At 46.4% G+C, this 25359-nt stretch overlaps 1 protein-coding gene across 9 annotated transcripts in view; it reads right to left on the bottom strand.

The window, feature by feature from the left end:
- Positions 1-25359, bottom strand: part of LOC121871529 (paxillin-like) — a 173279-nt gene that overhangs the window by 145474 nt on the left and 2446 nt on the right. For all 9 annotated transcript variants that reach the window (XM_042373960.1, XM_042373956.1, XM_042373958.1 and 6 more), the window contains one exon: positions 4124-4254. In XM_042373960.1, the coding sequence (XP_042229894.1) occupies positions 4124-4254 (131 nt within the window). The remainder of the gene's footprint in view (positions 1-4123; positions 4255-25359) is intronic.

Consider the following 25359-nt stretch of genomic DNA (forward strand, 5'->3'; position numbering starts at 1 on the left):
CCGGCGGCAGCACCTCCCTGTTTGGTAGCTGCCTACTACCTACTACTCTGCTTTGTTTGACTTTGTCTTACTTGATAAAAATAAAATAGAATGAAGGAATTATCTCAGAAGGATTGTATGTACCGTGAGACAGAGTTACTGAAAATGGCGCTCCTCCTCCCCCGACAAAGGCTGTACAGGTAACTCTAAACGTGAACCCCCATCAATACAACATTGTCGATAACTGTGTTGTCAACAATGATGTGAATATTATACGAAAATGTTGGTTACATTACTGTTGGGAACATTGTTGCCAACATAAATATATGTCGAGTAAACTGACTGGTGATGGAATACGTGATTATTTCACCAAACTTGGCTTCTTTTATCCAACATGTTGACGACAGTGTTAATGACACTGTTGTAGTGGTGTAGGTCCACCTTAACATTATTGCCTCCAGCAGCAGACCCAACAAGCCCACACTGTCATGGACGGACGGTAATCTTGAGCAACACGCAATACTGTATTATAAATCACATTAAACATTTACACTCTTTGTTTTTTATTTTCTTTATATTTCAAAGTTCAAATAAAATAAGAAGTGAGTAGTGAGGAGTGTAGAGGAGCAGCTGTCACATCCGGTGTGTCTTACCACAACACACTGCCACCTGCTCCACTACACCCACACTGCTCACTCTCATCAACAACACTGGAGGCGGGAACAATTGATAAGATAATAACAGTATGATGGACACGTTATGACTGAAAAGATTGTATACAAAATAAAAAAATATTTTCTTTTACAAAATAAAATGTTGAAATCGACAGTTAATGTTACTAAAGTAGAAAAAGACAAGTGAATTTTAATCAGCTCAACGAAATAAGGACACACAAGCTACTGATTATCATACTCGTCTGAGGTACACACACACACACACACACGCACACACCAAGTCTGTTTCGTATACAGTGGCACTGGTGTTAGTTATCGTGGGACGGCACGACGAAATAGCCCCTAACTGTTTACTCAGGTTCAATAGTTGAGCGACAGCGTATGGCTCACAGATTGATGGTCCTTCTAATAATCGACTCAAACAGGCCAGGTCTTCAAAATGGACGATCAAGTGGTACAGTATATTCACCCGCCTAAACTTGTTTCAGGTACAGTGAGGGGGAGGGTGTTCCTATACCCTTGTGATATCCCCAGTCAATATACTGTACGTATCATGCCCGAGTCCATATCCATATACGACTACAAGGGATAACCCGAAGCGCGATCCAGGAGACATTAGTCAAATCCCCATTCATCATTACTACTGCGACACTGCCACATCTTGACTGGGGATGTCACAGGGGGTACAGAAACACTTTTCCCTGACTATATCACACTAAACATGTCACTTTACCGGCCGAAATGTGAAATATTTGACCCCGATACCTGTTCCTCCCCCATAACTATATTCAGACTACTACAGGACAAACAGGTTCCTCTAATTAAAAATAAAAATAAAAAATGAAACTTGGCCCGCGTGACAATGAATCAATCTGTCTCACATGAAGTTAGACATAAAGATGGAATCATACACTCGATTTTCTTTCAATAAAAGGTCATGAAACAACACCCCTCTCAAAAGATACTACGTTGAATTTTCTTGGTAATAAGTAACGTAACAACGCTCCTTATTTCCTCGTTTTAATTAACATAGAACGACTGTGATCCAAGTAGCATTAAAACAGCAACGAGTCTCTTCTGTCACTGGATACATTGTCTGATCCACAACAATGCAGAGTACAGCGACGTCAGAAACTTAAGAACCGAAAGGAAGTGTATTACCAGTACATGCACAGACCTGAGCCTCCCACCCCCTCCAGAGCGTTATAAGAGCCGTTCCTTTTACCACACACACACACACACACACACACACACACTCCAGTCACTGTTGGTGCGAAGGGAAGTGTTCAAGGGACAGTTGGATTCGGGAAGTTGTAAAGGTCATCTTTGTCATTTTTCGTTGAACTTACTACATTACTACAATACTTCTTAAATAACGAGAGAGAGAGAGATTAACCCAAACTAAGTTGCCTCACTTGTTTACGTGTCTTCACTCAAGTGTTTACGTGATCTGATTGTTTATTTATGGGATGAGGGCGGTTGTTTATGGGATCTGATTGTCTATTTGCGAGTCGGAACCTCTTGTTTATCGCGCTCTAATTCCCAGGTGTTGCCGTGAGCTAGAGGGGGGGGGGGATCACTGGCTTATTGGACAGGAGGGACCAGGATTACCTGTAGATTAGACCCCAACTTATTTCACTTTACCCATCCTAACCTAACCACCTTAACCTAACCTAACCTAACCTAATTCTAACCTAACCTAACTTAACATAACCTAATTCTAACCTAACCTAATCTAATCTAAGTACCTTAACTCTTACCTAACCTAACCTACCTAATCTAACTAACTTAACATAACCTAATTCTAACCTAACCTAATCTAATCTAAGTACCTTAACTCTTACCTAACCTAACCTAACCTAACTAACTTAACCCTAACTACCCTAACCTAACTCAACCTGTGTGCCACTAAGAGGGTTCAGGACCCCACTTGACCCAGCCGTGTCAATATTGTTCATTTAGTATCTGTGTTTTTCTACCTAAACTGTTTAAGCTAAAAGAATACACACGGAGTACTTGCTCAGGTAACTACCACCATCACCACCACTACCACAACCACTACAACTGCCACCACCACTATTACTACTACCGCTACCACAACCACTACTACTACAACCACTACCACAACGACTACAACTGCCACCACCACTATTACTACTACCGCCACATCCACTACTACTACTACTACTACTATTACTACTACCACTATTACTACTACCATCACCACCACCACCACAACTACTATTATTATTACCACCACAACAACCATTACCACCACCTCTACTCCTACTAATACCTCTACCATCACGACCACCACCACAACCACCATTATTACTACTACCACCACCACCACCACCACCACCCCCCCCTACTACTACCATCACCACATCACTAGCACCACAACTTCACCATAACCACCATCACAACCACTACCACCTCCATCCCAAACCACTACCACCACAATCCACTACCCCCACTTCCACTAACCACCACCACAGCCACTACCAAACTCACTGTCACCACTACCACCACAATGCATCAAGTCGTATCAGGAGAAATCTGACTCCCAGTTGTTGTTATGATGTTATTACTGTGCTTCAAAAACATAGGTCATTAAGAGCGTAGCAAGGTTAGTGGCTACACTATTACTGCAACATTTAACAATTATACGAGATAAAACAAATTGTTATCGACTCCCAGATAAACATTACTACTGGCAGGAAACCACACCAACGCTTCCATTGGTTCCTGGACGATAGCTGCCAAATATTATCAGATTACATAATTACGTAACAACAAGAGAGTACAGTACACAAAAAGAAACTGATTCTGATAATAATAACGATAGAGAGTTGACAGTGTAGGCAATAATAATAATAATAATAATAATAATAATAATAATAATAACAACAACAATAACAATAACAATAATAATAGTAGTAGTAGTAGTAGTCGTAGATATTGACTATGAGGCTACAGTCACGGAATGCCGCATGGATCTGCGGCTCAACTAATTTAACACAGATAGGATAGCTTCTTATGTATTAGGATATTTAATATTAAGGTAAATAAATGGTGGCGAAGGTGTGGCTATTGGGGAGTGGAGGCCACGTTAAAAAAAAAAAAAAAAAAAAAAGTAGTAGTAGTAGTAGCAGCTTCGGTCGGCTTTGCTCTGCCTCAAGGGAACGAGAGCTTCTGCCCCAATTCCGACAACTGCTGCAGATATTGACTATGAGGCTACTGTCACTGAATGCCGCATAGATCTGCGGCTCAACTAATTTAACACAGATAGGATAGCTACATATGTATTAGGATATTTAATATTAAGGTAATTAAATGGTGGCGAAGGTGTGGCTATTGGGGGAGGCTGGAGGCCATTTAAAAAAAAGTAGTAGTAGTAGTAGTAGTAGTAGTCGACAGGGTAGATATCAAGTGAGTGTGTGTGTGTCCGGCAAAGAACGTGTACTCACCTCTTGACCGTTGAAGCTGTTATTATGGGCGGCGGTGGGCGGGTGGGCGGCACCATTGTGGGGTGGATGGGGGGTGGTGGGCGCGGAGGAAGTGGGCGTGATGCTGTTCTGCAGGTCGGCCAACAGCGCATCTGAAACACAATAATATAAACTGAAACACCATATTCCATGCCTATGAACTTTGAAACATCACAATACCCAGTAGTATATTTTCGAGTTGCCCTCAGTACTGCCTCCAGATCTTTCAAACCTCAGAGGACAACACCTTTTAATTTACATCAATAAGTCATCCCTCTTAGTTTCTGCCTCCCCATGATCCTCAATTGAATAACAAACGTAGGCTACCATACAATATTCGTTTCCCAATTTTTGACACCTGTTTGATTCTTTTAGCTAACGAGGATAAAAAAAAAATATTCTATAGCATTTCCGTCGGATACCATTACTTTTTTCGATTTAGTTTTACTTTTTTATTTCACTTAAGAGAGTACAAGTTAGCGGGGACATACAGTGTTTACTTCTTACTCAACCAATCAGCAGAAGTGTCTATGTCACGTGATACAATACTCGTGCATGCGTTTATGTAGGAAATTTATAATTTTCGATTTGTTTTTAATTTTTATTTCCAGATTTTGTTTTCTTTAGGTTCTTTTGTTTTTCTTTTGTCTTGTTGTGTTAGGTTAGGTTTACACACCGGGAGGTCCAGGGGGCAGAGGTTCGGTCAGGTTTCTCTGGATAGGTTAGGTTAGGTTAGACAAGTATACGTTAGGTTTCATTAGGTTTGTGCGTGTTTTTACCCCGCAATTCCCTTATACCTCAAACAATCAACCATGGTCCAGTCATCATATCTGAGGGTTGGCGACCACAGTCCAACACTCTAAACGTTCTTTGGCTGCTGTTTTTTTATCAATCCTCCAAGATTACGTTTAATATGTACTCAATGATTTCAGATGTAGCGTCAAGCTGAATATTTCCCCTGAAGCCGTAAATGGGAAAAATCCAAGATGGCCGCCAGACGAATTGCTTAAACTGAATAAGAACAAAATTTTCGGCAATATGTCACATAGATATGAATGAAGTATAATTTTCTCTGTTTTTACACATAAGAAATAAAATTACTGTACGTCGTCATATATTCTAATAAATGCCTAGAAATCTTCAGGGGACGATTTTTATGCCTTTTCTAATAATTTATTTGTATAGTTTGTACTGTAAGTGCGATCTCTTCGTGGGTACAACTTTTCACTCTTTATTTCTGACTTAACAACAATAGCAATCACTCACTATTCCTGGATTTTCCCATTTACGGCTTCAGGGAAAATATTCAGCTTGCCACTGCAGTATATCTGAAATATTTAGTACAGTCAACCAAAGATGCACTGACCCCACCCTGGGTCTCGTATTCGTAATTTTACCTGGCAATACTTGGTAAAGGAAGGCTGTATGTAACGGTGATTGTAATTGGTGGATCTATTTTCGGCTGTATCACTGCCAGGATAAATATTAAACAAGCCAAAGGTAGAATTTTTATAATAATAAACTATTCAGTGTTATTTTGGATCATGAATAGTTTCCAAATGTTCGTATTTTTAATTAAATAATGAAGAAAATTTGATGTGACAATCTTGTGGCAGCTGTGGTTGTAGTTGAGTTACCAATTCATATCTGCCCCACTAAATGAAATCGAAAAAAAATATATATATATATATTGATTATTATATAGGGTGATAGACCCCCACCCCCCCACCAAGAAAAATGCTATATAGTGCTTTCGTCGGAAATTTATATATATATATATATATATATATATATATATATATATATATATATAAATTTCCGACGAAAGCACTATATAGCATTTTTCTTGGTGGGGGGGTGGGGGTCTATCACCCTATATAATAATCAATATAAAGTTCCGTGCATGTTCACTAAAAAATATTTAACCCAAAAAGAGCTTCATCACACTGCATAGAGATTTCCACACAGCGTAATTACGGCGTGAAAAGATAGTAAACTCTTCTTTCCATAACTATCCTCCCAGTGTTGGTTACGTTAAATAGTCAACCGAGTCGTTTACACCACTGAAACAACACCTGCAACCCGATATAAACAAGGTTAGATGTTTGTTACTACAACAATAATACAGGGAGTTTATAGTACAGTCGAAATACTCCACTATGTACTTCAAGTACAGTATAGGGGTGATTACACTTGCCTCTGAGTAAATGTACACGCTTGGGGTGGTGACCTGTGTTCGATCAGGGAGAAGGTTGGACGTGTTTATTATTACTAGAAATCCAATATGACTGACAATGAACAATGGAATGCGAGGTAGCGCAGATTGTGGTGCTAAGACGTTATATTTTTGTTTTTATAAGATGTAAACGTAAAAAACGCAGTTGTTCTTGTGCATCGAATTAGAAACATGACGTATGTTAGTCGTGAACACAAGTCCTGTCGCCCCTTGTGCTGCTCCACGAACCCTGAGATTCAGACTCATGAATCCGAAGCATTTATGGGCAGAATAATGCACCACTGTCTACTGCTTCGGGTTCATGAGTCTGAATCTCTTGGTTCGCGGAACAGCACAAGGGGCGACAGGACTTGTGTTCACGACTGTACAGTTGTAGTGGATCCTCTCCCCTACAACTACAACTGCCGTTTGTCGCTGACTAGCCGACCCCTCTTAGAATTCCCCAGCCTATGCCTCGTGGTCTAAGGTCGGCAACTAACGCTGCCTAACATAGCGGAGGTCAACTATCAAGCCACGCCTACCTCCGCTATATAAGACCTTACCTCGCCGTGACCTGCCTTCTTCTACCTACAGCCACGCAGCACGCAACACCTCTGAGCACGCACCTCACCAACCAGCTCTCTACTCCACGCTTGTAACCACGTTGCCACTTCCCAGCACCAAGCTGCCCTGTACATCCAATACAATATGTATACAAAGAACGCATTGTGAGTTTCCCTTCTCCAACCCATCCTGAGTGTGAATCAACATCACGAAACCCCACACAGTATATACAGGTTTTCCTGTTCTTGAGTTATGCTGCTGACCGAAATAGCTAAGGTAGTTTGTTTACATACTCACATGATCCTGCCGTGTCCTTTTACACATATTGAAATTCTACAGTTTACAGTAACGATAATACACTTGAGTTTCTCTACCCTAATCGCTTCAGTATGTTGACGACACTTAGGGACTTTTCTGGCTGACGCCTGACGGTTTTATCAAGCAGACGGGAAGCCCTTGTTGGTGTAATCACTGTCATATGCGACCTATACTCGACTTGACAGTATGGGTGTGTGACAAGAAGCTTAATTCTTAAAAGTCTAAAAAAAATTCCTTTATGCTATTTTGATTGTGTATCGTAAATAGTGTAAATTCTTTGAGTAAATGTTGCTGAAGGTAATACATTATACACTGTACTGATGGAACTGAAACAGGTGGGATAATTAGGTAACTAGAAATACTGTCACTAAATTCCATCACCCCTAAGAAGATGACGTTCTCCTCGGCTGTTACTCTCATATACAGAATATAAACATGTTGAACCCTGGAAGGTAATATGTAAAAGGGGAAATATGCACGCCGGTGGTTTAAAAAATAAATAAATGCCATTTCCATCGGTACTTTTATTTCCATGAGTCTTTCCAGGATTTTCAATCACTGAAAGGTAAAAGTGGGTCCCAAAGGCATGACTGCCCGTTAGGGACAGTGTGGATACAGCACACTGTATACTAACGCCCGTATTATTAAACAACATCTTCCCTTGAAGAGGGTCGTCGTGTTTCAACCGAGTTTTAAACTAAATGAGTCCTAAGGGACACCGCAGTACTGTACTTAACGGGGTGGTGTGGCGGTAAGATTAATTAATTCCAATAAAATTAATTTATAATATTGGAATTAATTAATCTTACCGCCACACCACCCTGTTAAGTACTGTACTGCGGTGTCCCTCAGGACTCATTTAGTTTAAAACTCGGTTGAAACACGACGACCCTCTTCAAGGGAAGATGTTGTTTAATAATACGGGCGTAAGCCTTCAGTACACAAGGAGGCAGCATGGCCGGTACTGCTCTCGACCGGATTCACTTCCCCAAGTTGTAAGCTTAGGTACCCATTTACAGCTGGGTGAACTGTGAGTGCCCGGGAATCAAACCAGTGACCCCCGGAACAGGAGGCAAGCGTTGTATCTACTCGGCCTCCACGCTCCAATGACAATAGGAACCCTGTAAATACTTCACAATCGTTAAATGTCTCACAAAACTACATCAACCAAGCTTCAACACATCGGTTCATTTGTTGTTCGTATAAATTTTTTATTACTGTGTACTGTACACACACACACACACACACACACACGTGCGCGCGCAAAAATTCTCGACTAATCCTATGAATGCTAACCACGACAGTGTAATTTACCTTCTCACTGAGAGAATTTTTCGTCCAGCTCTACAAATACCAATTTATGACTGAGTGAAAAAGTGACTTATTCACAAAAGAACTTACCTATGGTGTCCTGAACAGCCCCGAAGGACAGGTCAGATTCTACGCTCTCCTGCCGCTGTGCCATCCTGTACCTATCCTCACAAACAAATCTCTAGTCTTCTCAATAACTGCTGCAGGGCAGGTTAGGTTAGGTTAGGGTTCAGATGAGTCGGGAAAAGATAAGTTACATCAGGTTATATATATATATATATATATATATATATATATATATATATATATATATATATATATATATATATATATATATATATATATATATATATATATATATATATACAATCAACACCTCAACCCGCCAGAATTCGAACCCACGGCCCACGAGCCCATGACTGACCGGGAAACGCTAACTGCTGGACCACCAGGATACTAAAAGCAGTCCTAGACTCTGTTATGTTTCACACAAAGCTTGTTCAACGAGCTTATGGGCTCCTGGGCCGTGGGTTCGAATCCTGGCGGGTTGAGGTGTTGATTGTATGTAGAAGTCCGCGTGTTTATTGGGCTAATGAAATATATAAATATATGCAAGTAAATCACTGTAGGTGCGCGTGATCTAGGTATATGTATAACCACAAGGAAAGAAGAAGAAAAAACACGAAGTTTAACGCTTTCGTGTAATTCACATCTTCAGGGGTGAGTACAGACTGATGTACTCACTGAAAGTATGAGCCCACACATTCTTCATGTTGTCTCCTATCTCTCTACTATATATATATATATATATATATATGACAGAAACAGCCTTGTAATATACATATATACACCTTTATATAATATTGAAAACAGAAACATACAACTATATATACATGAATGGCAAACAACAGAAACATATCCTCATATATCGGTTGGGTCTAAGTTAGGTTAAGTAGGGGTTGTTTTGGATTGGGTTTAACTAAATTTGGTTAGAGTTGGGCTGGACTGGACTGGACTGGACAGGGGGCAGGCTGGGCTGGGCTATATTAGGTAAGGTTAAGTTCGTTTACGTTCGAGGAGAGTCTAGCTGTATTAGGTTAATTAGGTTTGGTTAGGTTTGGGTTTGGTTAGTGTTGGGTTGGGTTGAGTGAGGCAGGCAGGCAGGGTGCACTACTCTAGTTTCTGACAGGTTCGGTGGTTGTGGTTGTGTGTGGCCGCTAGGTTACCAGTATCATATGGAGGGAGGGAGGTCATCTGGGGAGGTGTGGGAGGTCCTCTGGGGGAGGTTTGGGAGGAAGGAGGACCTCTGGGGAGTCTCTGGGGAGGTGTGGGAGGAGTTCTCTGGGGAAGGTGTGAGGAAGAGGTCCTCTGGGGGAGGTGTGAGAGGGAGTGCACTGGGGGAGGTGTGGGAGGAAGAGGTCCTCTGGGGGAGGTTTGGGAGGAGGAGGTCCTCTGGGGATGTGGGAGGAGGAGGTCCTCTGGGGAGGTTGGGAAGAAGAGGGAGGTCTGGGGAGGTGTGGGAGGAGGAGGTCACTGGGGGAGGTGTGGGAGGAGGTCCTCTGGGGAGGTTTGGGAGAAGAGGAGGTCTCTGGGGAGGTGTGGGAGGAAGGAGGTCCTCTGGGGAGGTGTGGGGAGGAGGTCCTCTGGGGAGGTTTGGGAGGAAGAGGTCCTCTGGGGAGGTGTGTGGGAGGAGGAGGAGTCCTCTGGGGAAGTTTGGGGGAAGAGGTCCTCTGGGGGAGGTGTGGAGGAGGAGGTCCTCTGGGGAGGTTTGGGAGGAAGAGAGGTCCTCTGGGGAGGTGTGGGAGGAAGGGAGGTCCTCTGGGGAGGGGTGTGAAGGAGGTCCTCGGGGAGGTGTGGGAGGAGGAGGTCGTCAGAGTGTGGGAGGGAGAGGTCCTCTGGGGAGGTGTGGGAGGAGGACGTCCTCTGGAGGTGTGGGAGGAGGTTCACTGGGGAGGTGTGGGAGGAGGAGGTCTCTGGGGGAGGTGTGGGAGGAGGAGGTCCTCTGGGGAGGTGTGAGGAGAGGTCCACTGGGGGAGGTGTGGGAGGGAGGATCCTGGGGGGGAGGTGTGGGAGGAGGAGGTCCTCTGGGAGGTGTGGGAGGAGAGGTCCTCTGGGGGTGTGGAGGAGGAGGTCCTCTGGGGAAGTGTGGGAGGAGGAGGTCCACTGGGGGAGGTGTGGGAGGAGGACGTCCTCTGGGAGGTGTGGGAGGAGAGGTCGTCTGGGGAGGTGTGGGAGGAGGTCCTCTGGGGAGGTGTGGGAGAGGACGTCCTCTGGAGGAGGTGTGGGAGGGAGGTTCACTGGGGGAGGTGTGGGAGGAGTCCTCTGGGGAGGTGTGAGGAGGGGATAAGGTCCTCTGGGGAGGTGTGGGAAGAAGGGGAGGTCCTCTGGGGAGAGAGGAGGTCACTGGGGGAGGTGTGGGGAGGAGGAGGAGGTCCTCTGGGGGAGGAGTGGGGGAGGAGGAGGTCCTCTGGGGAGGTGTGGGGGAGGAGGAGGTCCTCTGGGGAGGTGTGGGAGGAGGAGGTCCTCTGGGGAGGTGAGGAGGAGGGAGGTCCTATGGGGAGGTGTGTGGGAGAGAGTCCTCTGGGGGAGGTGTGAGGAAGGTTCTCTGGGGGGGTGTGGGGAGGAGGTCCTCTGGGGAAGTGTGGGAGGGGGAGGTCCTCTGGGGAGGTGTGAGAGGAGGTTCTCTGGGGGAGGTGTGGGAGGGACGTCTCTGGGGAGGTGTGGGAGGAGGAGGGTCGTCTGGGGAGGTGTGAGGAGGTCCTCTGGGGAGGTGTGGGGAGGGGGCGTCCTCCGGGGGAGGTGTAGGAGGAGGTTCACTGGGGAGGTGTGGGAGGAGGGAGTCCTCTGGGGAGGTGTGGGAGGAGGAGGTCGTCTGGGGAGGTGTGAGAGGAGGTTCTCTGGGGAGGTGTGAAGGAGTCCACTGGGGGAGGTGTGGGAGGAGGACGTCCTCTGGGGAGGTGTGGGAGAGGAGGTCCTCTGGGGAGGTGTGGGAGGAGGACGTCCTCTGGGAGGTGTGAGAGGAGGTTCTGGGAGGGTGTGGGGAGGACGTCCTCTGGGGAGGTGTGGGAGAGGGAGGTCGTCTGGGGGAGGTGTGAGAGGAGGTTCTCTGGTTGAGGTGTGTGGGAGGGAGGACGTCCTCTGGGAGGTGTGGGGAGGAGGTTCACTGGGGAGGTGTGGGAGGAGGAGGTTCTCTGGGGAGGTGTGGAGGAGGAGGTCGTCTGGGGAGGTGTGAGAGGAGGTCCACTGGGGAGGTGTGGGAGGAGGTTCTCTGGGGGAGGTGTGGGAGGAGGACGTCACTGGGGAGAGTGTGGGGAGGAGGTTCACTGGGGAGGTGTGGGAGGAGGTCCTGGGGAGGTGTGGGAGGAGGAGGTCGTCTGGGAGGTGTGAGAGGAGGTCCACTGGGGAGGTGTGGGAGGAGGTTCTCTGGGGAGGTGTGGGAGGAGGACGTCCTCTGGGGGAGGTGTGTGGGAGGAGGAGGTCGTCTGGGGAGGTGTGTAGAGGAGGGTTCTCTGGGGAGGTGTGAGAGGAGGTCCACTGGGGAGGTGTGGGAGGAGACGTCCTCTGGGAGGTGTGGGAGGAGGACGTCCTCTGGGGGAGTGTGGGAGTAGGAGGTCGTCTGGGGAGGTGTGAGAGGTTCTCTGGGGGAGGTGTGGGGAGGACGTCCTCTGGGGGAGGGTGTGAAGGAGGTTCTCTGGGGAGGTGTGGGTGTGGGTGGGAGAAAAAGGCAAGAGGTGGCAGTGAGATAAGGAGGTAGAGGTAAAGCAGGTAGGAGAGAGGGAGGGTAGGAGGGAGGGAGGTAAGGAGGAGCAGGGAGGAGTAGGAGGAGGGAGGGAGGTAGGGAGGAGGGAGGAGGAGGAGGGAGAGGAGGAGGGAGGAGGTAAGGAGGAGGGAGGGAGGTAGAGGAGGAGGGAGAGGTAAGGAGGAGGGAGGGAGGAGTAGGAGGAGGGAGGGAGGAGAGGAGGAGGGAGGGATGGGAGAGGAGGGAGGGAGGTAAGGAGGAGGAGGGAGAGGTAGGAGGGAGGAGGAGGGAGAGGGAAGGAGGAGGAGGGAGGGAGGAGTGGGAGGAGCAGGGAGGCAAGGAGGAGGGGAGGGAGGAGTAGGAGGAGCAGGGAGGAGAGAGGAGGGAGGGAGGAGGGAGGGAGGAGGGAGGTAAGGAGGAGGGAGAGGAGGAGGAGGAGGAGGAGGGAGGAGGAGGGAGGGAGGAGGTAGGAGGAGGAGGGGAGGAGGAGGGAGGGAGGAAAGGAGGAGGGAGAGAGTAAGGAGGAGAGGGAGAGTAAGGAGGAGGAGGAGGGAGGTAGGAGGAGGAGGGAGGAGGAGTAGGAGGAGGAGGGAGGTAGGAGGAGGGAGGGAGGTAGGAGGAGGGAGGAGGTAGGAGGAGAGGGAGGAGAGAGGTAAGGAGGAGGGAGAGAGGAGGGAGGGAGGGAGGAGGAGGGAGGAGAGGAGTAGGAGGAGGGAGGAGGAGGAGGTGGGGAGGAGGGAGAGTGGGAGGAGGGAGGGAGGTGGGAGGAGGGAGATAGGTAGGAGGAGAGGGAGGAGAGGAGGAGGGAGGGAGGAGGTAGGAGGAGGGAGGGAGGTAAGGAGGAGGGAGGGAGGTAAGGAGAGGAGGAGGGGGAGGAGGGAGAGAGGTAAGGAGGAGGGGAGGGAGGTAAGAGGAGGGAGGAGGTAAGGGGAGGAGGGAGGGGAGGTAAGGAGGAGGGAGGAGGTAAGAGGAGGGAGGGAGGTAAGGAGGGAGGAGAGAGATAAGGAGGAGGAAGGTAAGGAGGGAGGGAGGGAGGAGGAGGAGGAGGAGGGAGGAGGATGGAGAGAGGTAAGAGGAGGGAGAGGCCACAACCAGTCCACACCACAACAAACACCAGCACTGACTCAGTGGTCGTCGCCCAACCACCTGACACACGAGTTAACACGACCACTTTAGGGGCCAACGAGTATAACACAACCACTTAGCCATGAGATTAACACGACCACTAGCGGCCACGAGTTAACACAACCACTTCTAGGGGCCACACGAGTTAACACGACCACTTCTAGGGGCCACACGAGTTAACACGACCACTTCTAGGGGCCACACGAGTCAACACGACCACTTCTAGGAGCCAGATGACCACTGCCCCAGTTGGACATCGCTCAATAGTGAACAACGACCAGCGCTTCACTAGTCACACAGCACTAACAACCCACTAAGTGTCGTTTTTCTGGTAAGGAATAACTAAAACGACCACTACCCGCCGAAATGAGCGACCACTTTTGTTTTGCAGGGACGACGCTCAAGTATAACGGCCAAGTCCAGTACTTCAGGGCATCACGACAGCCTACAACTACGGATCAGGTATAAATTAGGCCCCAGCGTATTTAAACGTGGAGAAGGTTAGGTTAGGTTAAAGTGGTTACTCTCAAGACAAAATAATCTGACGTTTCTAATCTTCAAGTGATCCTTAACAACAACACGACACCGCACGGCCACATTATATATTTTTTACGGAGGCGGGACGACACACACTCGAGCACGACGTGTTAGCTGGCGGCGAAGCGATCACTGACGACACCACTCCTCCACCTCGACAACACTCTGGCTACCCCCCAACCGGATGCGCCTCCGTTCTACTTCAAATTATCATAGAGACGATAATGTAAGACCATCATGAACCAGCTCTAGTGTGTTCGTAAGTCCTTCGTTAAGCGGCAGTCCTTCGTTACATTACATGTGAACAAATTACTGTCCTTCTCACTTGGTATTTTACATCTTAGTTTGAACACACACATACACACACACTTTCTAGGAACACACTGTGGACCTATAACGTCATTGCCAGTCGTAGCGTTCGTGCTCCGGTTGGAGTTCGGAGCTCTTTTGTTGAAATTACTACACTGAAAACAACCAAATGACACAACCTCACAACCACGCCTTAACACTCGCACAACCACGCCTCCACGCACCTGGCGCTGCTCTAGCAGCAGCCACGTCAACTATTATGTTGGCCTATACCAACTCCCTCCCTGAATCCCACTGGAATATCAACAAGTTCTCGCAGTTACTATTTCATTTGGGAAAGGAATGGAACCAGTGTTGAATAGTGGTGAACAGTGCTTAGTGAAACAACTCGCAGTCACATGAGTCTTACCCAGCTAACCTTCACACAGTGAGGTCCCAGGTACCCAGTGATAATGCCTGAGATTCCACGATGGGTAGGCCTGGGACCACACCTCACCCACTGAGTGATGGGTCCTGTGACAGACCATGGTGTCCCCATGATGCTACGACACTACGTAGTGAATGAGCTACAGCATCATGCGAGGTTCCTCATAACACCATCTGTGAGGAATTCTACACCACGTGATGCCCTCATAACACCATCCGTGAGGGAACTACGCCATGTGATGCCTCATACATCTGTGAGGGAATTATTACACCACATCAGGCCCTCATACACCATCTATGAGGGATTTACTACACACATCATAACACCATCTGTGAGGGAATTACTACATCATCAGGCCCCTCATACACCATCTGTGAGGATATTACTACATCATCAGGCCCCTCATATCACCATCTGTGAGGGAATTACTACACCACGTCAAGCCCCTCATAACACCACCTGTGAGGGAACTACTACTCCATGTGATGCCCCTCATAACGCCATCTGTGAAGGAGTTACTACACTAAGTGTCTGCTGTTCAACACCTCAGCTCACATGATCTACGTGTGTAAACATTAATCTGTATGTTCACTGTATGTTCCTTCACCTTTCTCTAATGAAGGCTTTTGTTAAACCACCAATGTATGTAATAAGTCATTTATGTCCAATGTATATTTTCAGCCTTCAGGCTGCAGAAATTTTCAATAAACCGTTAATTATTATTTTATTATTATTACACCAGACAACCACGCCAGGCATCCACACCAGACAACCACGCCATGACATCCAGTGGACTACTGCACCATCCTCGTCATCCCAGGATAGCAAGGGAGGCGAAGACAAACCCCAAAGGATTCTACCAAATGTATCAAACTAAAACACGAGTAAAGATTGGACCAATACAGTCAGACACCGGCGAGCCTACTGATAACGACAGAGAAATGAGCAATAATTTGAATAAATATTTTTCAACAGTTTTCACCACCGAAAATTCTACATGATACCTGAGGCACCGACTCTATTCAGAGATGGGAAGAAAACAAATTAAGGAGATAGTAGTGACTAGTAACGATGTTAGTAAGCAAATGGACAAACTAAAGCCTAATAAGTCACCTGGTCCCGATGAGACATTTGCCAGAGTATTAAAGGAATGTAAGGAAGAGCTTAGTATGCCCTTAGCAAAGTTGTTTAACATGTCTTAAAACAGGTGTAGTACCAGAATCCTGGAGGATAGCGAATGTAATACCGATTTTCAGAAGGGATAGATCACTTCCAACTACCGCCCAATCAGTCTAACATCAATAGTAGGCAAAATTGGCAATCATTTCAAACTCTATTCGAAATCACCTGGAGAAGCACCGATTGATCAATGATTCCCAGCATGGCTTCACAAGCGGACGTTCTTGCTAACTAATCTATTCACAATTCTCAGTTTTCGAATCGGTGGACGAGGGCACAATTATGATGTGGTATATCTCGACTTTAGCAAAGCCTTCACAGAGTCCCCCACGAAAGACTAATTAGAAAGGTAGAAGCTCATGGCATCAAAGGTAACATCCTTAAATGATTAGGCGTCGGGTTAAGGAACGGAAACAGCGAGTGAGCATTAACGCACTAAGTCCCATTGGAGCAACGTCACAAGTGGAGTTCTCCGGCTCAGTACTTGGACCATTATTATTTATTATATACATAAACGACATAGATATCGGCATGAGACAGTATAGTAATTTGCTGATGACACTAAAATAGAGGTGTTATTAAATCTGACGAGGACTCAGCAAAACTACAGGAAGATGTACACAAATTTTTCGAATGGTCTGAAAAATGGCAGATGAAATTCAACGGACAAATGTAAAGTACTCAGTATAGGAGACGTAAACAGGGAAACCAGATACCAGATGAACAACAATGCCATAGAGAAATGCGACTGCGAGAGAGATGAGAGTATGATAAGTAGGAACCACGCAAGTAAACAATGTGTTTGCTCAAAACAAGGCTAATAAAGCACTTGGGTTCATACAAAGGAGTGTTAGTTACAAGACTAAACGAGGTCATCCTAAAACTGTATTCTGCTCTTGTGAGACCACACCTGGATTACGCAGTTCAGTTCGGCCGTACTGATACAGAATGGTAAAACTTGGAAAGAATTAGAGGAGAATGACAAGACTAATCCCGGCATTAGAAACCTTGAGTATAGAGACAGGTTAAAGATCTAATTTGCACTCCTCGAGAGACGTAGAGCGAGGGCGACCTGATAGAGGTGTATGGAAGGCAGGGCTAAACAAAGGGACATTACAAAGGTACTCAAACTATCCAACCAGGAGCGAACCCGTAACAATGGTTTTAAATTAGACAAATTTAGATTTAGGCGGGAAATAGGTAAACACTGGTTTGGAACAGAGTAGTGGATGAATGGAACAAGTTACCAAATATCATTAACTCCGAACGCTGATTAGCTTAAACATAGGTTGGATGCTTATATGAGCAGGGTGGGTGAAACGGACTGCCAGTATGGGCCAATAGGCCCGCTGCAGCCCATTTATGTTCCTGCCACGGCAGCCCCTGCCCACCCTGCGCAGTCCGCCACTACGACAAATCTCAGCCCATAAGAGCCCACACCGATAGATATAAGAATAGCCCATCCCATCTTATTGTAAAAATAACAACAAACATTTATGTACTGTACAGCCCTGTAAATGTATTCAACGCATATCATTATGTCTAAATCAAATGTAAGTTTGTATATTTTCAGCCACCGGCTAACTTATTAATAAACCGTTTACATTATTTATTACATAATTATTATTAATATTTATTACACCCGCTACAGCCATGTCGCAAAACCCACACAACCACGCCGCAACACCTACACAACCATGCCTCCACAACCACGGCATGACATCCACACCAGACAACCACGCCATGACATCCACACTACAAAACCCACACAACCACGCCGCAATATCCAGATAACCATACCGCAACACTCACACAATTACCATGTCGCAACACCCAAACAACCAAGTTGCAAAACCCACACAACCAAACCAGACAACCACGCCATGACATCCACACAACCACGTCGCAAAACCCACACAACCACACCAGACAATCACGCCTCGACATCCACACAATCACGCCGCAAAACACACACCACATCCACACAGCCACGCCTCGACATCCACACAACCACGCCGCATTAGCTGTGATGGTATACATATCCGAAAGAAATCAAAACAAGAATAGGTCAAGCAAAAACAGCATTTAATAACCCAAAAGACTTAAAGAAAGGAGACATTAACTTCAACTTGAGAAAAAAAAGCTGAAAGGATACAGTATATGGCAAAGGACTATTGTATGGGTCAGATGCGTGGACACTTTCAGCAGACACCAGAAAGAGGTTGGAGGCCCAAAACATGTGGTGTTAAAGGCGAATGCTAAGAATAAACCACACTCACTGGAATAGAAAAAGACATAAGATTAGCAAAAAACTCTCATGAGAAATAATTTTAAATGTGGAGAGAAAAAGAAAAATTAGATACTTTGGTTATAATTAGGGTGAGGGGGTGGCTACGAAAGGCATAGGTTGAAGTATGCAAAGGCAGAGACTGAGATGAGGAATGAAGGTAAGGGGGCTAGGGAAGGCAGAGACTGAGATGGAGGAAATGAAGGTAAGGAGGCCAGGGGAAGGCAGAGACTGAGATGGAGGAATGAAGGTATGGGGCCAGGGGAAGGCAGAGACTGAGATGGAGGAATGAAGGTAAGGGGGCCAGGGGAAGGCAGAGACTGAGATGGAGGAATGAAGGGGGGGCTGGGGAAGGCAGAGACTGAGATGGAGGAATGAAGGTATGGGGCCAGGGGAAGGCAGAGACTGAGATGGAGGAATGAAGGTATGGGGCCAGGGAAGGCAGAGACTGAGATGGAGGAATGGGTATGGGGGCCAGGGGAAGGCAGAGACTGAGATGGAGGAATGAAGGTATGGGGCCAGGGAAGGCAGGAGACTGAGATGGAGGAATGAAGGTATGGGGCCAGGGGAAGGCAGAGACTGAGATGGAGGAATGAAGGTATAAATAGGAAGGCAGAGACTGAGATGGAGAATGAAGGTATGGGGGCCAGGGAAGGCAGAGACTGAGATGGAGGAATGAAGGTATGGGGCCAGGGGAAGGCAGAGACTGAGAGGAGGAATGAAGTGGGGGGCCAGGGAAGGCAGAGACTGAGATGGAGGAATGAAGGTATGGGGGGCCAGGGGAAGGCAGAGACTGAGATGGAGTATGAAGGTATGGGGCCAGGGGAAGGCAGAGACTGAGATGGAGAATGAAGGTGGGGGGAAGGGAGAGACTGAGATGGAGGAATGAAGGTATGGGGCGGAAGGCAGAGACTGAGATGGAGGAATGAAGGATGGGGGCCAGGGAGGCAGAGACGAGATGGAGGAATGAAGGTATGGGGGCCAGGGAAGGCAGAGACTGAGATGGAGGAATGAAGGTATAGGGGCCGGGGAAGGCAGAGACTGAGATGGAGGAATGAAGGTATGGGGGCCAGGGGAAGCAGAGACTGAGGATGGAGGGAAATGAAGGTATGGGGGGCCAGGGGAAGGCAGAGACTGAGAATGGATGAATGAGGTATGTGGGGGGGAAGGCAGAGACTGAGATGGAGGAATGAAGGATAGAGGCTGGGGGAAGGCAGAGACTGAGATGGAAGGAATGAAGGTATGGGGGCCAGGGAAGGCAGAGACTGAGATGGAGGAGAGAGGTATGGGGGCCAGGGGAAGGCAGAGACTGAGATGGAGGAATGAAGGTGAGGGGGCCAGGGGAAGGCAGAGACTGAGATGGATGAATGAAGGTATGGGGCCAGAAGGCAGAGACTGAGATGGAGGAATGAAGGTATGGGGGCCAGGGAAGGCAGAGACTGAGATGGAGGAATGAAGGTATGGGGGCCAGGGAAGGCAGAGACTGAGAGATGGAGGAATGAAGGTATGGTGCCAGGGGAAGGCAGAGACTGAGATGGAGGAATGAAGGTGAGGGGGCCAGGGAAGGCAGAGACTGAGATGGAGGAATGAAGGTGAGGGGGCCAGGGAAGGCAGAGACTGAGATGGAGGAATGAAGGTATGGGGGCCAGGGGAAGGCAGAGACTGAGATGGAGGAATGAAGGTATGGGGGGCCAGGGGAAGGCAGAGACTGAGATGGAGGAATGAAGGTATGGGGGGCCAGGGGAAGGCAGAGACTGAGATGGAGGAATGAAGGTGTGGGGGCCAGGGGAAGGCAGAGACTGAGATGGAGGAATGAAGGTATGGTGGCCAGGGAAGGCAGAGACTGAGATGGAGGAATGAAGGTATGGGGACAGGGGAAGGCAGAGACTGAGATGGAGGAATGAAGGTATGGGGGCCAGGGAAGGCAGAGACTGAGATGGAGGAATGAAGGTATGGTGGCCAGGAGGCAGGGAGGATGGAGGAATGAAGGTATGGTGGCCAGGGGAAGGCAGAGACTGAGATGGAGGAATGAAGGTACGGGGGCCAGGGGAAGGCAGAGACTGAGATGGAGGAATGAAGGTATGGGGGCCAGGGGAAGGCAGAGACTGAGATGGGGAATGAAGGTATGGGGGCCAGGGGAAGGCAGAGACTGAGATGGAGGAATGAAGGTATGGGGGCCAGGGGAAGGCAGAGACTGAGATGGAGGAATGAAGGTATGGGGACCAGGGAAAGGCAGAGACTGAGATGGAGGAATGAAGGTATGGGGGAGGCAGAGACTGAGATGGAGGAATGAAGGTATGGGGGCCAGAGGCAGGGCTGAGATGGAGGGAATGAAGGTATGGGGGCCAGGGGAAGGCAGAGACTGAGATGGAGGAATGAAGGTGTGGGGGCCAGGGAAGGCAGAGACTGAGATGGAGGAATGAAGGTATGGGGGCCAGGGGAAGGCAGAGGCTGAGATGGAGGAATGAAGGTATGGGGCCAGGGAAGGCAGAGACTGAGATGGAGGAATGAAGGTATAGATAGGGAAGGCAGAGACTGAGATGGAGGAATGAAGGGGGCCAGGAAGGCAGAGACTGAGATGGAGGAATGAAAGGAAGCCAGGGCAGAGGCTGAGATGGATGAATGAAGGTATGGGGCGGAAGGCAGAGACTGAGATGGAGGAATGAAGGTATGGTGGCCAGGGGAAGGCAGAGACTGAGATGGATGAATGAAGGTATGGGGGCCAGGGGAAGGCAGAGACTGAGATGGAGGAATGAAGGTATGGGGGCCAGGGGAAGGCAGAGACTGAGATGGAAGAAGGAAATTATAAGCTGATCCACAGAAAGATACAAAACATTGGAGGATTGGTAAAAAAAAAAATAATAATAATAATCCCAGAGAACGTTTAGAGTAGAGGACTGTGGTCGCCAACCCTCAGATATAAGGACAAGATCGGTACTCTGATTAATTGATCTGAAGTCCTCCAATGAAGTATCTCCTCTGGTTGACAGCATGGTGTCTCCTAAAACTAAAGCCACTAACTAAGACTGGTCTATTATATGAGTAGCGCAGCGCCAAATGTGATAAGCGCCAAGACCAGTCCTGTAATTACTACATTAGAGCATTAGTGTCAACTACAGTAGCGTATAATTAGCTTCGTGAGATGCATTAGTATCTGTTGTAATTGGGATATGTTATCTCTCACTTACTTAACAGGATGCCACGTTAACTGTCACCAAAACCTAGGTGCTGTAGATTAGAATACATTAGGTTAGATTAGGTTAGGTTAGGTTAAGTGAGGTTAGGTTAGATTAGTTTAGTTATCAAAATTACCAAGATTGTAAAACAAAATCAGTAAATAATAGGGTGGTAATAATAATAATGAGGGAGATAGGAAGAAACTGGTTCACAAATAGGGTGGTGGACGAGTGGAACAAGCTTAGCAACTTTGTAGTAAGTGCGGGAACTCTGGAAAGTTTCAAAAGGAGACTAGATAAATTCATGGATGATAGAGAGTGGTAGTAACTCTCGACAGGAGCTGCCAAGCACAGGCCAACCGGCCTATTGCAGACTCCTTATTTTCTTATGTTCTTACCTGTACTTGTGATTGCATAATTAACTGCGCTTCTATCTGTACTTGTAATTGTATCTGTAAATATATCTGTATTACTGCCTGTACCTGTATGTGTACCGAAACTGTTTTTTTTTTAATTAATAAAATTCTATGGCACAGCACGTCCACTAACCTACACTTACGGCATGTTGCTAATGGAGAGTCTACTAACACGTGTGTACACGGGTTCCCCTCTGAGCTGAATAAAATTGTCTGGCGTTAACTAAATACAATATTAAAATTGGTGTCCCAGTAGTGAAGGGGTTAAACAGGCACAAACTCTCTCCAATTAGGTTACAAATCTAACCTAAGAATCTTTTAGAATCCATCTTTGTGTCGCATCTTAGACAGACAGACAGGCAGTGGGGTCCGGTACGTTCTCACACCACCAACTGTGGGACGATCCTTGAAAACCCATTTTGTGTCGTGGTTCTCATAACTCAATTTAGGAGAAATATGTAACGCAAGAATCTCTGATAATGTGAGCTTAGAGCAACATGGAGGGCGCCCCACACCTGCATCCTGCTGGGGTGAGTCACAAGTCTTGGGGTTCTCAGACGATGACCTCACACCTTAAGTAACAGTAGCAGCAACAGATCGTATAGTGTACGAGTACAGTAATACAGTACAGTAATACACACACACACACACACACACACACACACACACACATATATATATATATATATATATATATATATATATATATATATATATATATATATATATATATATATATATATATATATATATATATAGTGTACAGTACACTACTACCTACAGTACATGTACACATCTGTACTATTTTTTACACTATAATGTGAGGCACACGGCCCAAAACATATTTGAAGACACAAAGGATCAGGGGGCCCGGCCGTGGCCTAAATACCATGAAAAGGGGTCACATAAGCCTGGCCGCCCGTTAGGGGCAGTGCGGATACAGTACACCGTAGACGAAGACTTTTAAAAGTACACAAGGAGACAGCATGACCGACACTGCACTTAAACGCTTCAGTTTCCCCAACCGCAAAATTAGTTTCCCTTTTACAGCTGGCTGAAGTCGGGGCGGGGCGCCGTGGACAAGGCTGTATCCACACCCAACACCCTGAACCACTAAAACAAATCATTAGACAAACTACTGTACTGTGACTGAGTGACGGAATAAATACATGTGTTTACAGATATGGTTGAGCTAATATTTTATGGATCACCTGTAGATTACCCATCCCCTCTTACTTCACCTGACGGGTAAACATCCATACGCTACCTGGGTTACCAGGTTTGGTTTGTTGTTACATTAAGTTGCTAATAGGTTAGGTTAGGTTTGGTGAGCATTATATTAGGTTAAGTAAGCGTTAGAGTAGCTTATCTTAAAGTAAAATAAGGCAGAGGATAATATTCATGTTTTCTATTTCCTCTTCCATCAAATAAACGAAGACGTTGTTGAAGGGACAGTGTGAACCACGGCCCCTCACCTCACCTGAAGCAGACGGACGCTCATGTACTGTACAAACCCCTAAATAAAGTAAGATCCCATGAGAGTTACTTTGAGGTCAACCACTTGAGGAAAAACTATATACTATATCTGTTGAATATATTATATATGACAAATATATTTCAATAACAGGTAATATTATCTCTCTCTCTCTCTCTCTCTCTCTCTCTCTCTCTCTCTCTCTCTCTCTCTCTCTCATGGATAATAAAGATGAACCATGACAATACCCATACTACTTGTTCCTAATAATAATAATAATAATAATAATAATAACACTACACTGATTATGTCTCCCCGCCGGGTATACAGTAAGATATAATACAAATAAATAAAGCGCAATGCAGTCAAGGACTTCCTGAAGGTAGTTACACAACATGACGTCATCCACCTAATGAGTGAAGCCTCATGTGAGCCGGGTGTCATGCACAGGCCAGTATGCATTACACAGTCCCCGCCTCCGCACAAAAACCATCACCGGGTCGGGTCGGGTTGAGATAAGATAAGATGTGTTGAGTTGAGTTTGGTTACGTCGGGTCGGGTCGGGTTGGATTACGTCGGGTCGGGTTGGGTTGGATTACGTCGGGTCGGGTTACGGGTTGCGTCGGGTCGTATAGAGTTGAGTTGGGTAAGATTTGACTGAGTTGTGCTCTGAGGAGAAGTGATTTTCAATTAAAAATAAAAATATAATTGGTACTAACAAAGTATAAATCACCCCTCCCCCATGTCCTGCCACGAACATAATTATAACAATAACAATGTTTTTTTCCACAGCACTTGGTCCCTGTTGTGTCACATATCAGCCTCCTAGTTTAAAACGTGAGTGAGATACCGCAAGAGAACAATAAATGAAACAACCAACCAAACGAACGGGGGGAGCAACCACTCAGTAACCCCCCCCCCCCCTTAAGAACTCATATTTGGGCAAGCACTTAAAGCACAGCACCCGGAGACGACAACATGGGGTAAGAAGGGAGGGGAGAGGAGGGGCGTCGGTGTATAATAATTACCTATGTTCTTTAAGTTAACAGTGAGAGACGTTAAGGTATATCTGTAAATGATCATCCAATTTTTGCCTCTGTACACTGTGCAGGGCTGATCATCGTATAGGTGCAGTCCAAATGGGCCTTGGTGTTAATAGTCCTCCTCCCGTCATTATTAAGCCCCACTCTGAATGGCTGTGTTAGGCTGGACCCCAGTGCACAATTCACCTGCAACCAGTCAATGATTACTATCATTGACAAATTTGTTTTTGTGTTGCTACAGAAGAGGATGACGCCTGGTACACTGGCAACATTCCGAAGGTTTAGGTAAGACTGGGTGAGAGAGACGGGACAAGCATCTTGGAATTAACCAGACATACCACTAGGTGACGCGACCCACTACATTGTGCCTTATACTGAAGTAATACTCACCTTGTAGCTCAGCAGAGGAGTATAACTACTGTCACATACACTACAGATGGTCCACCTCCAAGGACTTCCCTATAGCTTTGGGTGTATTTTGTGTGCGAGATAATAATGAAGAAAGATAATAACATTCATTGTTTGCCTTTAGTTTTTAGGGCCATTGATAATAATCATATATAAGCTAAAGGCACCACTTTTAGGTTAATTAACAAATAAGAATTTACTGTACTTGTAGTATTGTTTCTCGTTAAATCACCTGAGTTTGACAGAATCTGCAAATATGTGGAACTTCCCCAGTACACGTCCTCCCGTCTTCATATAACCTGCAGGCCTTAAGTGTAGACCTCACACGATGTTCCTAACACCCATAAATTCATGTTCTCTCGCTAAAGTTATGGCACTTTCTCCCGTAACGCGCCTTTCCTACCTTATAAGTGGTGCAGGGATCACAGGCACCTCCTTGGCATCCACAAATTTATGTTTTCTCACGCAAGTTGCTAAGCAATACAAGGAAATAAACTTGTGAAGCACCCTCCCCTCACACGCCTTCCCTTCTTCACATAACATTCAAGTGTAGGATTTACCATCAGCACCGTGTTGGGTTTACAGGCAACTCTTAACATTCGTATACATGTTTAAAGGCAACAGGATATTACATCATCCTATTAGGCTTCCTCCTTAAACACAACTTTCCTTCTACTTATAAAGATGAAA

The sequence above is a fragment of the Homarus americanus genome, unplaced genomic scaffold (assembly GCF_018991925.1).
Source record: "Homarus americanus isolate GMGI-L3 unplaced genomic scaffold, GMGI_Hamer_2.0 scaffold45698, whole genome shotgun sequence".
Taxonomy (NCBI): Eukaryota; Metazoa; Arthropoda; class Malacostraca; order Decapoda; family Nephropidae; genus Homarus; species Homarus americanus.